Source organism: Uncinocarpus reesii, genomic scaffold (assembly GCF_000003515.1).
Source record: "Uncinocarpus reesii 1704 scaffold_2 genomic scaffold, whole genome shotgun sequence".
NCBI lineage: Eukaryota > Fungi > Ascomycota > Eurotiomycetes > Onygenales > Onygenaceae > Uncinocarpus > Uncinocarpus reesii.
Genome location: NW_003052499.1, coordinates 2,835,812 through 2,850,530, shown reverse-complemented (window position 1 = coordinate 2,850,530; position 14,719 = coordinate 2,835,812). Strand labels below are relative to the sequence as shown.

General features: G+C 48.4%; 5 protein-coding genes across 5 annotated transcripts; 3 read left to right on the top strand and 2 right to left on the bottom strand.

Moving 5' to 3' along the window:
• Positions 1-344: 344 nt before the first annotated feature.
• Positions 345-3,078, bottom strand: UREG_03947 (uncharacterized protein; the record flags this gene model as incomplete). The annotated part of the gene is made up of 2 exons (XM_002544384.1): positions 345-2,954; positions 3,007-3,078. The coding sequence occupies 2 exons, from the start codon at positions 3,076-3,078 to the stop codon at positions 345-347; spliced, it is 2,682 nt and encodes an 893-aa protein (XP_002544430.1).
• A 267-nt stretch (positions 3,079-3,345) lies between these two features.
• UREG_03946 (uncharacterized protein) lies at positions 3,346-4,713 on the top strand (the record flags this gene model as incomplete). The annotated part of the gene is made up of 4 exons (XM_002544383.1): positions 3,346-3,496; positions 3,556-3,819; positions 3,880-4,498; positions 4,557-4,713. 4 exons carry the CDS (start codon positions 3,346-3,348, stop codon positions 4,711-4,713), a joined length of 1,191 nt encoding a protein of 396 aa, XP_002544429.1.
• A 903-nt stretch (positions 4,714-5,616) lies between these two features.
• On the bottom strand, positions 5,617-6,459 carry UREG_03945 (cytochrome c oxidase polypeptide VI; the record flags this gene model as incomplete). The annotated part of the gene is made up of 4 exons (XM_002544382.1): positions 5,617-5,738; positions 5,814-5,931; positions 6,028-6,073; positions 6,248-6,459. 4 exons carry the CDS (start codon positions 6,457-6,459, stop codon positions 5,617-5,619), a joined length of 498 nt encoding a protein of 165 aa, XP_002544428.1.
• Positions 6,460-7,999: 1,540 nt separating this feature from the next.
• Positions 8,000-9,195, top strand: UREG_03944 (elongation of fatty acids protein 2; the record flags this gene model as incomplete). Its single annotated transcript, XM_002544381.1, has 3 exons — positions 8,000-8,410; positions 8,472-8,754; positions 8,819-9,195. The coding sequence occupies 3 exons, from the start codon at positions 8,000-8,002 to the stop codon at positions 9,193-9,195; spliced, it is 1,071 nt and encodes a 356-aa protein (XP_002544427.1).
• A 3,137-nt stretch (positions 9,196-12,332) lies between these two features.
• UREG_03943 (uncharacterized protein) lies at positions 12,333-14,102 on the top strand (the record flags this gene model as incomplete). Its single annotated transcript, XM_002544380.1, has 1 exon — positions 12,333-14,102. One exon carries the CDS (start codon positions 12,333-12,335, stop codon positions 14,100-14,102), a length of 1,770 nt encoding a protein of 589 aa, XP_002544426.1.
• Between the last annotated feature and the right edge of the window lie 617 nt (positions 14,103-14,719).

Below are 14,719 nucleotides of genomic sequence, written 5' to 3'. Positions count from 1 at the left end.
AGATGGGGTCGGTTTAAAACCCGTTGTTTTAAAAAAATGCACGTCTCTTCTTTATTTTGGCTTGTGTTTGCTATATCATCTCGCTCTATATCTGCACTGCCGTTTTCAATTTGTTATAATTTATTCGCCATCATGTTGGAGAAAGATGGGTTTTGGTTACATCGGTAAGGGTGTGCAAAGCAATTTTGAGGATTGCCCAAAAAGTTAAGAGGCGGCTTTGATGCTTAATGAGAAATATAGAAAATTTTCAAATCCTCAGAGTCTCTATTATCGTAGCCGAATCGGCAAAGGGGTGTGAGGAGGAACCCCAATCCGTTTTCCAACAAGTGTCCTAATAATCTAACTTACACAAGAGTGTCGCTCTTCCATTCAAGCCTATCAGCCAACATCTCCCAACTATTTCGACCATTGACCCGCCCGACGCCTCTCAAACCGGCTTTAATGAAACCACAAAGCTGGTCAAACTTTTCTTTCACATCAAGCAATCGTTCCCTGTATGATAGTTCCGCAAAGGATATACAGGTGCTATTTCCGTCGCCGAACATCGTGTCGTTTATGATGTGCTCTTCGCTGTCATCCTCATCCTCGTCTGAGCTCGTATCTTCATCTTTCGATGCCAAACGGTGACGGCGACGATATGGACGAGACAGGTGGAGATAGGTGGTTGATTGATTTGCCTGATCATGCTGATACTCTGCGTAGCGCGCAACTTGGACGTCGGAGAATCGGAGACACAAATCAAAAAGTGAGATGATGGCTTGGTAGATAGGTGCTAAGGGCTGCGAAAGCAGGCACTGTTCTTCCAGTGAAGAAGTGAATGATTGAAAGACAGAGATCATTTGATCCACATCTTTAGCGTGAGTCATCTCCTTTCGCAATTCGTTCCCGGATGGAAATGCAACAAGCTCCGTGAAATGGTAATAGACGATATTGAGGAACCAGAGAAGGTGGTGTCTGATGGAGAATGCAAGAATGTCCTCTTTAGTGTAACCCTCAAGCCGGAGATGCTTTGGCTTATTGGAACATTGTTTCTCAAGCACATATTTCGCTCGACGGATTTGCATGAGAAATGTTGAGACCCGCTGGTAGGTTAACATGGCTTGCTTTGATATTATATTCGCGATAGGCCATGGTAGGACGTAATCCACGGACAGAGCTTTTAGTATCTTGACAGAGCGGCAAAGCCTTTCGAAATCTCGAGGGGAAATCTTTGCAGCTCGTGCGATAATACGATCGGCATTGATGCACGACAGGTTCCCGAAGGCTTGCTGGAAATTTTCAGTTAATAAAAAGCGATCATTCCACGACTGTCTTCCCTTGTCAATTAAATCAAATATCCTCTGGTCAACCGCCATCAAAAGCGTGGTATCTTTGGCCAAGTATATATAATCGAGAGCCTGCAATGAAAGCCAAAGGCCACATTTTTCATCAAGTTCCGTTCTCAAAATAGATGAAGCAATCGCGTGATTTGCATTCATCAGTCGCCCAAGCGAGGTTTGCAATAAGCCAGAAAATGGTACCAACTGTGATATATCCTTTTCTGAAAAGATATCGACATCAGCGATTATAGGCTCTTCGGTTAAGTCTAGAGTTTCCGGCAGGACACCAAGATTTCGAAGAAAAACCATGCTTTTCCCGGCAGTAAATATTTTTTCTGCTGCTGGGCGCAGTAATTTCGGGCCATAGAATTCACTCAGGGCCTTCTCCAAGACATACCAGTCTTGCCAGAGATGCTTCAGGTCGGTAGATCCGGCAGATCTTTTAACAAAAAAAGAGCCGAGGGACTCGTCTAGCATTCCTGTCCTCATCCATAGCTGGATCGGTTTTGCATAGATCTCAAAGCATCTGAGGAAGATTTTGGCGATAGTTTTGAAATCTCCATCCTCGGCAGCCGCTTGTTTCGCACAAGTTAAATCGTAGAGCAAATCAAGACAAAGAAATTCTCTTTGCTCTGTACTTGTTTCATATTTCGCTACAAGGTCAGCTAAGTCGACAAGAAGCTTGGTTTCTTTGTGGACGACGTCGAACAGTTCGAGCAGGCTAATAAGCGGAGACCCCGTCCTCGCTGAGCATTGAATCTGCTTGTTTGATAAGAATTCATTAAACTCGGAAACCAATTTTTCCAGTTCTCTTTGGAACATCTGCATGAAGGGTATTAATAAAGGCCCCGCACTGAACGCCCTGAGTCTTCGAACGCAGACGCCAATGTGACCAAAAGCCCCCAGTATTGACCCAAGTGCCTTTTTGGAGGCATGATTCATAGAGAACCTGGGATCCACCTCAATAGCGTCTTGTACATCTCGGAATAAGGAGTTTGGTAGGCCTTGAAGCATAAAGATGACTTCCCGGGTAACTTGTAGTTCCGTCAAGGCTGAATTCTCCTCAAAACTCGTGCCGTTTGACGCGTTTCTCCAGGCTAAAGATTTTTGTATAGATGAGACTAACGCTTTGTCCTCTACGTTTAGAAATATATCTCCTGGAGGGATGAATTCATCTAAGGGGACCCTGGAGCTCTGCGGGATGATTCGGGGAATAGACACGTCGCTTGAAGCTGTAGACAGGTTGTCATCAGACGAACCATTTGTATAGTCGATAAAGTCCCAGATGTTCTCTTGATCAAGGTCGGAAGTGCCCAAATCAGACCAGGTGAGAACGGGCGGTGGATCGGGTGGCTTGAGTTGCTCGATTGCACCCGGTTTCGACTTGGTAGCAGGCTCATCAGACAGCTCTAGCAATAAGAAGAGAACTTCTGGTGACCAATAACGATTTCTCGCATCCAGTTCAACCAGCCGCTGGTGGAGAGCATCGGCTAAGGGGTCGTTTCCTAGAATTTGGAATTTCTCCTGCAAACCATCCAGTCTCCTCGCAACCTCGAACTTGTCCGTTCTGCAAGCCGGACTCTGCTTCAAAAGCCTTCGAGTCAATGACTTTAGGTCTTTGAACCGAGGTGAACTCTACAAGCCATTAGCACGATACTCTTGTATATCGAACGCGTTGCCAGCTTACGCTATCTGAAATATTAGCAACTATTGAGATGAGCTCATCCGTTAAAGCACTGATTTGAATTGCTGTGGCCATGCTTATTATTTGTTAAGCAAGGAATTGAGAGCCTTCGAATGCTGTCCTGCAGTTGGCATACTTCTTCTTGATGCCGGACGTCAGTCTGACTTCGTCGAGTTCTAGATGCTTATGTCATCTTTGCTACCCCTGAGCAGGGCCCGGAGCCCGGATTATATAATCCGATCGCCCTGAAGCTCGAAAAAGCGTCTGGCGCTGAAATCAAAAGAGAGAAATATCTCCCGCTCCACGCCCTTTCGCAGAGAAGGGTTGGATTCGAATGTCATCATGGCTGTCGCAAGGCCTCTTCGATTACTTTTAGCGGCGGGGGTTCTCCTTGGTCTCTTCCTTATCTTCCACCTTTCTAGATTGCCCAATTCTCTCATCAAGTTTGTGGATCCGTTTGACAATGGGCTGAAGCATGATCCGCTATCTGATCGTAGGTTTCGCTCGCATTTTGTTTTTATCCTCATCTTCATTATATTGACAATGCTGCAGCTACCGGGGAACCAGATGGTCAGTTATGGCGAGCCGAAGGCGACGCGTACGCACCCAATAATCCCAACTCCGCTCGGCTTAATGCGACCCTCCTTTCGCTCGTTCGCAACGAGGAGCTTGACCAGCTGATCATGACTATGAAAGAGCTGGAGAGAACGTGGAATAGCAAATTCAACTACCCCTGGACCTTTTTCAACGACCAGCCATTTTCAGATGAATTCAAAAAGCGGACGCAGGCGGAAACAAAGGCGAAATGCAACTACGGTATGCACCGACTCCGTAAATACAAGATTCTGCTGGACTGATCGCTGATATTCGTGGTAGAGCTGGTTCCAAAGGAACATTGGGATGTTCCCAATTGGATAAATATGGATCTATATAAAGAATCCGTGGCGCTCCTGAAAGATAAGGGTGTGCAATACAGTGGCAAGCTTTCGTACAACCAAATGTGTCGGTGGAATAGCGGCATCTTTTACAAGCACCCGGCCCTAGCCAACATGCAGTACTACTGGCGGGTTGAGCCTAATGTCCACTATTTCTGCGATGTCGATTATGATGTCTTCCGATATATGCAAGATCACAACAAGACCTACGGCTTCACAATCAATCTATACGATGCTCCAGAAAGTATAGAAACATTATGGCCTGAAACGGTCAAGTTTCTAGCAGGTCATCCTGAATACCTGCACCCGAATAATGCAATGAACTGGCTAGTGGACAACAAGCAGAGACCCCAACATAACCAGAAGGCAAATGGATATTCCACCTGCCATTTCTGGTCTAATTTTGAGATCGGAGATCTGTCCTTCTTCCGAGGCAAGGCGTATGAGGACTTTTTCAATCACCTTGATCGTGCTGGTGGATTTTTCTACGAGCGATGGGGTGACGCACCCGTACACTCAGTCGGTTTGGGATTGTTTGAGGATAAGAACAAGATCCACTGGTGAGGCATGCAAAAGCATTTACTAAAGGCCAAGTTATACTAACTTGACGGCCATTAGGTTCCGAGATATCGGCTATAACCATATCCCTTATTTTAATTGTCCGAACTCGCCTAAGTGCAAAGGCTGTACTCCAGGTAAATTCTACGCCGGAGAGCCATTCTTACAGCTTGAGGACTGCCGAGCCAATTGGTTCAAATATGTTGGGACCGGCTGATAAAAGAGCGCCACCGGACCTCAGACAATAAACCCTCAGGCGATCAAGGAGCTAGAAGCACCATATCGGAGTATCTCATACATTTGTAACATAAGGTGCCCCTGCGGCATAGGTCACACTACCGCCTAGACCCTTCCTCCTTTTCCTTTTCGAATTGATTTTCAGCATGGAAATTTGAAAACTAATACCGCAGCTTCATTGGGAATTTATTCTGCGCAAACCGAGTTTGAGCGACGGGTATATACTACATTATGGCGTTTAGAATGGATATGGCTCTGGACAACGAGATTTTTCTTTGGCGGAAAGGTTATATCGGTTTTACGGGTTCTTTGACAGCGTTTGACTTGATTCATTTTCCATTCTGGATTTGCGATGGGTACCTACATGAACCGTGATTAATACAATTAGCAGTTCAAAGCATACAGCCTGGCTAACCGGATATTGTATAAATAAAGTCATTGGACTTGGTTCTTATCATCTATCATAAAAATTCGCGATACTGTGCATGGTAAATTTCTATCCACTCTTGGTTATATATGAAGACAGGTATCAAAAGTCGATGTGGAAATTGATATGAAATGATTGGCATTCCATGAGAATATACACCCCAGACCCAAACCATATCGATATGGGATGGCATTCACAAAATGGATCACTTCGTTCTGATTTACATTGTGCTATAAAGAGATACAATAAAGCAAAAGCAGCACGAAGGAAGGGTAAAGGGCCGTTAAATTTCACCAAAGCCCTTTCCCCCTTCGATATCTCTAATTTTACCATGTATGATATCTCACCACTGCAAATATCCGACAGCCTCCGTCTTGCCAAAAAAGGAAACGAAAAACACCTTCCAATGGTACTGCTACAGTTTCTGGGTAAGACAAGGTTGCCCGCTGCATTAGTTTATTTGCTCTCTGCGGGATACATTTCCTCGCGGAGGACGACGCCGAGTTCCTCTCGGAGGGGCTTGAGTTCTTCGAGATAAGCCTCATATTGACCTTGGTTCTCGACCTTGGCCTTGATACCTGTTTCCCAATTGATATATTAGACTCAATCTTGCCATAAGTGATGCTTTGAAAACGTTTAGGTATGCAGCGAACCTTCAAAGATTCTGACGGCAGTTGGGAAGTCGTTGACTCTTCTCGCAGCCTTGAGGGCGGCGGTCATGACACCAACCGATGGGACAAGATCGTAAGCGAAGGCGTTGTTCAGGTTTCGCTGTATCAACAAAACGGCCCAATCGTTAGCAAACCACTGCACATAAAGCCCAGCGATCGGATTAAACAAGAGGGATGTGCAAATATTGAGGCTAACCTGGAGTTCAAAGACATCCTGAACGCTATCGAATTCCTTCTCATATCTGTGAGACAACACCATCAGCCACGTTGTCTTCAAATCCAACTCCATCCAACCGACTTTCACAATCTATTCGACCCAAAAGAATCCTTTCCACAAGCGATTGCCGTACACGGAGTAGATGGTACTCAATGGCATCTCGTTTGTTGATAGACTTGGCAACAAGTGACTGGCCTACCTGGTAGAGAATTCCTCAAAGGTCTCCTCCTCGTGGCCGGCGCTGTATCTCTTCGCCGTAGTGCTGAAGCCACTGGCACCGCCGAGAGCGACAATTGCAGGAGCAGAAGCCGAAGCGGCCGCTGGGAGTCGTGATCGCGCAGAGTACGAAGCCTTGAAGAACGTAGCGGGCGTTCGGCGCGAAGCGACACGGAGGAGGGTTGTGGGAGACATTTGGGGCGAGAAGAAGGGCGGGCGGTTAGGAAGATTCAAATTGATACCATTAATACTCCCGGACGGGGGGGATTGTTGATGTTGATGGCGGCGAGGAAGTCGACGAAGTGACGTTCAGGATTTTTGGTGGTGTGAGTGGGAGATTTCGGAGCCATCCCTCCGTGGTTGAAACCCTCAACCACAGCAGGACTAACAAAATAAAAGAACAACCAGCATGCTTCTCGCTGGCAAATCCACCAGCAGTTGTCACAAATCCATTGTTGAGACCTATTTACAAAAGGATATCGTGTTTGCATCTCCCTGTTCTCTGATTTCATTGTCTAAATAGCATCCCGCAGTGCTGATGGCTGTGGAACACATAGCATCTCACACTTCGATTCAAAGGACCACACGAAACTGTTCAATTCCAGACCAGTGCGAGGTTGCTAGCCCTTATAGGTGCTATGTTCATGAGCTCCAGTGTCCAAGCCGCGTTATGCCCGTCGTCGTGTGACCCTTTCGCCTTGAGTGGTTTCGATCCTAGATATTTAGCTCTAAATATTCTAGTCAACTCTAAACGGGGTACATTCTGCGAGAAGTCCACGTCTGGAGGATAGCAAGATGCTTCGATGCTACATATATTCAAGCTACGCGTCGTTTCCATCCTCCTCATGTGGCAGTACATTCGGCCTGCGATGATGATAGCCACGTCTGTTTGCCTAGCACATAACGCCTTCAGGCTTTAGATAATCATCAAACGGGCCGACGGAACTTATTACTGGAACACAGCGATTCTTGCTCGGGAAGGCCGGGCTCATGCCAACCTTGGGACTGAAAAGTATGGAATCTCGTCGGATAATGGTAGCTATGCCTCCGACAACGAATGGCAGCGCAGGGCACGGTCTAAGCTCCTCGCGACGTCACCATGGATGAGATCAACGATCCCGCAAGCCCAGCAGCCTCTGCACGCCAACACTCACTCTGTCTCTCCATGATTGCTGCCTCAAGTCCGCTGTATATATATACTCGGTGTAGAAGTATTCACATGCGCGCGTGTATTTGTGTATTGGCCCGTAATAGCGCCAAGCCTCTCCCCTTTTTGCGGGTCCATTCCAGCTCTCGCAGCCAATCAAACGGGGCGATCCGCGGATCTCGGCGGGAGAAACAAATTAATTTTTCACTCCCAAGACGGTAACAATGGCGTAACGAGTGCATCTTCGGTTTCCTAATATTTTTTCTCTTTGCGGGAGAAAACAGAATCTCAGCTTCACACCTTCGAATCTCTCGAAATTTCTTCTCTTCTCTGCTTCTATCTAATGATTTTGTAATATTTGCACTTCTCTCTCTGCTTGCCCTCTTGGAGCCGTCCCAGCTTTGGACCCGTCTTTTCATTCAGTCTCCTCTCATCCCATTCACTCCTTTTTTCGGGGGTGTGCGCAGCAGCACGCAACGCCTCATCAAACACATAGGCAGCCTCTGAGAGAGATCAAATGAGAAGTGTTCTCTTATTCATCTCATAGCACGCCCGACTCAACTCGCTCCCCGTTTCTTCCGGCCCATCATGTCGCTCGAACTCCTCAAGTCCCTTCCCCAGCCGACCCTCGATCGTCCCTTTGGTGTCGAGCTATGGCCCATCTTCGACAAGGCCTACACGGCCGTTGCCGGATACCACCCTACTGATTTCCACTTCTCTCAGGGTCAGACGCCCATGTCGACGCTCAAAGAGACGGCCATCGGCCTAGTATCGTACTACATCATCATCTTTGGTGGACGGGAGCTGATGCGGAATCGCCCGGCCATGAAGTTGAATGGGCTGTTTATGATTCACAACCTGTATCTGACCCTTGCGAGTGGCTGCTTGTTAGCTCTCTTCATCGAGCAGCTATTGCCTACCCTCTGGAGACATGGGGTCTTCTACGCGATTTGTGACCACCGAGGAGGCTGGACCAAGCCGTTGGTCGTCCTTTACTATGTATGATGCACCCTCCAGCTCGACTGCAATTATATTGGAATACGCGGCTAATGTGCCATAGTTGAATTATATCACCAAGTACATCGAACTCCTTGACACCGTCTTCCTCGTCTTGAAGAAGAAGCCGCTTACCTTCCTCCACACCTATCACCATGGCGCGACCGCTTTGCTTTGTTACACTCAGCTGATTGGATTGACTGCTGTTTCCTGGGTGCCAATCACCCTCAATCTCCTGGTACACGTCGTGATGTACTGGTACTATTTCCAGAGCGCTCGTGGTGTGCGTGTTTGGTGGAAGCAATGGATCACTCGCCTCCAGATCGCCCAGTTTGTGATTGATCTTGGTACGCTCTGGCATTCCATCGCCCATTCCCTGCTTCAATGTGTTGACCTGACTGTTAAATCTAGGCTTCGTCTACTTCGCCTCATACACGTACTTTGCATCCACCTATTTCCCGCATTTCCCCAACGCTGGCAAATGCGCAGGAGAAGAATTCGCTGCCTTCTCCGGCCTCATCATCTTGAGCTCGTACCTTGTCCTATTCATCTCCTTCTATCTTGCAACGTACAAGAAGACTGGGAAGGGTGGACGCCCAAGACGCAACACTGGCAAGCAAGCCGCGATCGCGATGAAGAACCTCGAAGTGCCTGGCATGCAACACAAAGAAAACGGAGTTACGAACGGAAATATGAACGGTAATGCTAATGGAAGCATTCAGACGAACGGAAATGCCACCTCGTCTGCGCGCGCCAGTGGTCCAGTTACCCGCTCGCGAAAAGCGTAGAAGCTCGATGTTTTGAACTTCTTTAGTTGACGTCATAACACGAAGACGATGGGAATTGACTCGAAAGGATATTGACATGACCTTGCGCACTCGCAATCCCTCTGCACAAATATCTGCACGGCTTCATGCGAGCAGACATCGGACATTTGTTACGGCAGATTCGACTCCTTGATGTTTTGAATTTTTTAAAAGTGGAAAAAGAGGAATGGTCATGAAATGGATGGACGGGAACTTGTTTTGAGTTCCCGATCCCTGTCTTGAGAACATGGACCAAGGGAAGTTGGCACTTTTTATACATTTTATTTCTGTCATTCAGTGGCACAATGACGGGTTCGATCACATACTTGTTTTGTAATATGCATGTTTTTGGTCTTTGCATTTTTTCCTTCCCTTTCCAATGGTCATTTTGTGGTCTGGAATTCTTTTCTAGAGTGTCTGATATTGACATTGTATCTCTTTTCTCCGTTTCGATCTTCTAACCAACTTGTGTAAACAGCTTCTTTGTTATGATTTGGCCCCTTTTCTTGGTTGTTTATTCTTTCCCTTTGCCAACCCAATGTAACATTTGCCATGGTTATCTGAATAGAAAGACTTAGGATAATACAATAATTGAGAGATGACGGGACTACTTTTACTTTAATCCAATTGCTTCTAAGCTCTCTCCTTTCTGCACAGCTTGGTACTTCTTATTCCCTTGTCCCGATTGCCTTTGAGCATGCAGATGTGAGCACTCCGGGCAAAGCCAGTGAAAGGTCGGTGAAAGACCTCTTGTTGGATTGGATGCAGAATGCTGTACTCCCGCATGTATGTGCATATGTTTTCTTTCAAGCTCTTGCAATGGAACTGCAGAGAACTTGTTTGTAGATAGGGGGTTTCCCACCGTTCACTGTCCCCCCGCCTCCACACCATCTGCAGAGTTACATGACGCTCTGCTGCCGCCTGTTCCGCAGACTCCATTCAAGGAGAGAATCCGTGTGGATGAATTTGGGTTTGACAAAAGTCACATCTTTGAGTTGCTTTTTTTCTTGATTTTTTCATTGTCCCTTTATTGGAGCTGCACTGTTAAAAGCAACCGATCGACGCGAGGCCTGCTACTATTATTACTGGGGACGCATGTTTGAGAATGCGATTATCCGTCTGGGAAACGCGGGACCTTTTTGAGGTTCGAAGCACAGTGGCAAACGGTCTCGACTAAAAAGAAATTTGTGCTGCCCTCGCAAAGATAGTTGAAAGGTAGGTAGTGAACGCGTCAATGGAATCGGGAAAATCTGACACACCGGGAGTGACGAGGAGAAGATCTAGAGAGAAGTCCGTGGGACAATCTTTAGGACAATTGTAGGGACGGGTATGGGCATGCTGGGTCGTCCCGCAGACAGAATCTGTTTCATCCGGTCAAAGCTCAAACAGTTGCGAATACTGCCATCCAAAGGACTTTCCCCCGCAGCAGGTGTTACATCACCCGTGCAGGGGGAAGAATTCAATAAGAACATTCAGATATAACCGAGGGGCACCAGGCACACGGGCTCGGTATTTGCTTCCGAGAGCCAGTCCGGGACACACGACTGGCTGAGTGCTCTCCCAGGTTCATCCTTTTGACAGCTTGGGTCAGGGAGAGCATTAGGTTCTCATCTCGCTTATCGTTGGACGAGAGGTCCCGTGGACAATGGAATGTTGGCCCTTCTTTATCCTGTACGGAGGAGGTTCTGCCGGAAAAGGGAAGTATAGCGTAGATGCTCACGGGGCCCAGTCTCCAAGGTGGCTATCCGAGCAAGACTGGCAGTCAGGTCCAAGTGCTCTCCAGAGGGTCGTATTATTAGAAGCGGCCTGAGGAGGCTTTATACGTCCGGCTCGACAGAAAAGCCAGTCCTGTTGGGTCGAGCCAGGATGCTGGCGATCGTCTCGAAGAATGCAAATGCAAGGTCTCGGGATGTGCAAGGCACCCAACCAAGGGCGAAGAGCTGCTCGTTGGGTGTTGGACTGGAGACACGTTGGCATCTCAGGAACAAACCTCAGCAAAGTGGCCAGCGGTGATACATCGGGATGGTTGTCCAGCGCAATGGGTTCACCATAGTCGCCCGTGATATAACTAGCCGTGTCCAGTCGAAAGGTGTAACCCCAGCTCCAGCAGCGGAAGTTTGATCTTCGCCCAAGGATCCTTCAAGTCAAGCATTTCCAGGGATGCTCCAGCTCGTTCGGGTTAGGATGCCAATCACTCTCTGGAGAAGAAAGAAGAAAATGCAGATGCGCTGCCCGTTGGCTCCACAGACGCCATTTTCGTCTTCTTCTCGACGCCGCTCACGCAGCACGCAGCCTGGCATCGCCGGCTCAGCACTGCGCTGTGCCCCCTGCAACACTGGCACACATGGCGTCTGCTCGTTCCTTGGGCCTAAACTCGAATCGAGGCCCGCGAGGCTTTCGTGGCCCAATGGCAGCGTCGGGTCCCCTTTGGCTCTGAGACCAGCCGATCGAAGGTTTGTTGCCACAGACGAATCGCGGACAAGGCCCTGCATCGTCCTGCACCGAGGGGCCCGAGCGGACGTCACTTGTGAGGGCTGCTGGGAGTCTCAGTTCTGCCCTTGGGTGACATGCAGAGTGCGCTTGGGGCTGGGTTCATCTCGAGCACCCGAGCATTCACTTGAGGATTCTCATCCTCATTTCCCTCTCTCCCTTCAGCATAAAGGGCGGAAAGCAACGGTGCTCTCGTCGCTGGTGTCTTGTCTAGCCCGGCCAGTGTCTGGGATCCCTAACATTGCTTGAATCACCCCCCTTGTCATCCTCCTACACTGTGAGTTATGGATCGATGTGAGATTTTCCTTGCCTCCTTGAATCTCTTTGCGGCCGCAGACTCGCCTTTAACCCAATGCTCTTCTCCTTCACATGTGCGCTGTCAATGAGCTTCGATTCCATTCAAATCTCCCTCTATTCCTACGCCCCGACGACCTGCCCATCGTGCTCCCGTTGACTTTGCAATCTGATGGTTCTCATACTAAGACATCGCGGAAATTAAGGACTGTGCTAAACTAACTAGCATGGTGGTCATGCGTCTATCGCTTGTCGTCGCTCTCTAAAGGATTCGCCAGAAAGGGGATTTCAATCTCCAGTCGCAGAAAAGGAGGCGCTTCCAGTGAGAAGCGGCCATGGCTGTCGGAACGATGGCTGCGTTTGGTGAACGGGATGCCATGGACGACATCATGACTTCTCTCAAACTGCATACCGTTGCCCAGCAGGAGATGCCCGTCCGGTACGAATCGGAAGAGGAAGAGGAATCGGAATCCGACTTGCCGGGTGCGGATGATCACCTCTACTCGCCTGTGGACAGCGATATGGGCGCCCTGGATGTTGAGCATCATAATAATCATAATAGTAATCACGACGCCCGTGGATCGCCTGCGCAGACTTCCAACAAGGACTTTACCTTCCGATTACCCAGTCCCTCTCCTGGACCGGAATCTCCCAGATCGCCCGCTGTCAAGGGGAGACGAGAGAGCTGTTTGACGCTCATGGCGCCCAAATCGCCCCAACAGGGGAAGAATGAAAAGCAGCTGCGGAAATCCTACGGCCCCTATCGAGACTCTCCGCCTTTCCAGAACGCAAAGTTCTTCTCGTCCATGATACTGGAAGCAGAAACACGCCCGCTCCGCCATTCGATATGCTCCGAGATCCTGTCCTCAGACGACGAATTGGGGCAGGAAGCTCACTTTCTGATTGCCACCTCGATTGTATATCGGGTCCCAGAAAGCAAACCCAGCCTAATCTCCGTTGGTCCAGCCTCTACGCCCTCTACCACACCTCCGATTCCTGAACCTGAACCTGAACCGGAACCACAGAAGAAACGACCATCTCCTCTCAATCTGGCACCATCAAAGCCCGTCGCTGCGAACCCTCCTCGCACCTCTGGGAGTGTGAAGAACCGGCTTACTCGGTTGATGAGCAGCAGTAGTAAGCAAGAGAAGAGACGAGGCTCCTACTTTATGCAATTCTCCAATTCCTCAAATCTATCGGTCCTCGAAACCCCTTCATTCTCCCTCCCAAACTGGAACTCTCCCGAAGAAACCTGGAGGCGCTCGGGCTCAGAATCTGAGCAGCCACCGGAAAACCGGCCGTTGGAAGCAAGCTCCCGGTTCTCTCGTCGTATCAGCACCACATCCTCTCGCTATTCTGTCCAAAGCCAGACCAGCCGCAGTCCGTCTGCTCAAAACAAGGACGAAAAATCAACACTGTCTCTTCCCCGGTCTGGTGGCTTCCGAAACCGATTGGCGTCCCCCGGACAGACCCATACCGAGTCATCACCCTCCCAGTTTCCATCCTCGAGCGCTCAAGTTAAGGCTACTGTTCCAGAACCAAAGAAACCATCTGTACAACGCTTGACACCGCCTCCGGACCGTTTTCAACGGCCACAGAGCAATAGCAGCTCCCGCACCGCTCCATCGTACCACCTCTTCCCAGATATCGAGCAGACGCCGGTTGGCTCGTCAGCCCGCTCGATAAAGAGTGTGACGAGCAATTCAAGTAAACCCAATCAATCAACTCATGATACCAGCAGCCTCAGGAGCCTCACCCAGCGGTATAACCGGATGCCGAATCGTGACGATTTTCCCACTCAGCGCCGACCTTCTGGAAGTCCTTTGTCTATGAGTTCTAGGGCTGATTCTAGATTTCGAGACGGTCGACACAACTCCGAATTTGGACTCAGCCTGAACCGGACACGCACACTTGCTGTCGACGAGGAGAAGAGCTTAGGCAGCTGGAAAGAAGATTCCCACGAGGAATTTGAAGGGTCCTCCCCTCGAAAACACAAACACTCGTCGTCGAAAAGCATGAAATGGTTCCAGGGCGGAAATATGAGCCAGGCAGGCAAGGCCCTAAACGGGCTTGGATCCATGATCAGGACGAAAAAAATTACTTAATCCCGATTCAACAACCTACTGTATAATGCTGTGCTTCTCTTCACTTTTATTCTTTCAAAGCAGCAAACCATCTCGAATTCAGCGTTGTTTCTTTCCTCGGGACTTTTCTGCCAGAATCCATGCTTCCTTACGAGAGATATCCCATGATTACGAGATTTATTCTCCGACGGCCGCGCCATTTGCTCTGTTCGGCTTTTCGAATTTGAAGGCGATTTCTCATTTATTAAGCAATTTAGTGAATACATTTTCCCATCTTTGCAATCTGGTTGGGCGGCTACTTGACCTTTGACTGTTTACCTTGGACTCGTGAATCTCCCTATCTTCTTGCGTATGAAGTTTTGATGACGCATGAGGATTCTTTTTTGTTCCCTTTATTACTTTTAAAAGAAGCCTCTTTACTTCTTGGGAATTGGATTTTGGGATCGGTGCGTTTCTTGTTTGCCTGATGGCCTCATTCTTTCTTGGTGCTTTTGTACAGATTACCTCTGAATATTTTTTTTTGAGGGCAAGGAATAAATACATTTCTGACCATCGGCTTCCTCATTCTGTGACTCTCGGGTTCATATTTTCCCCTTCTCTTCCTAGAAACTTCATCGAAAATCCTTTCATATCATTCT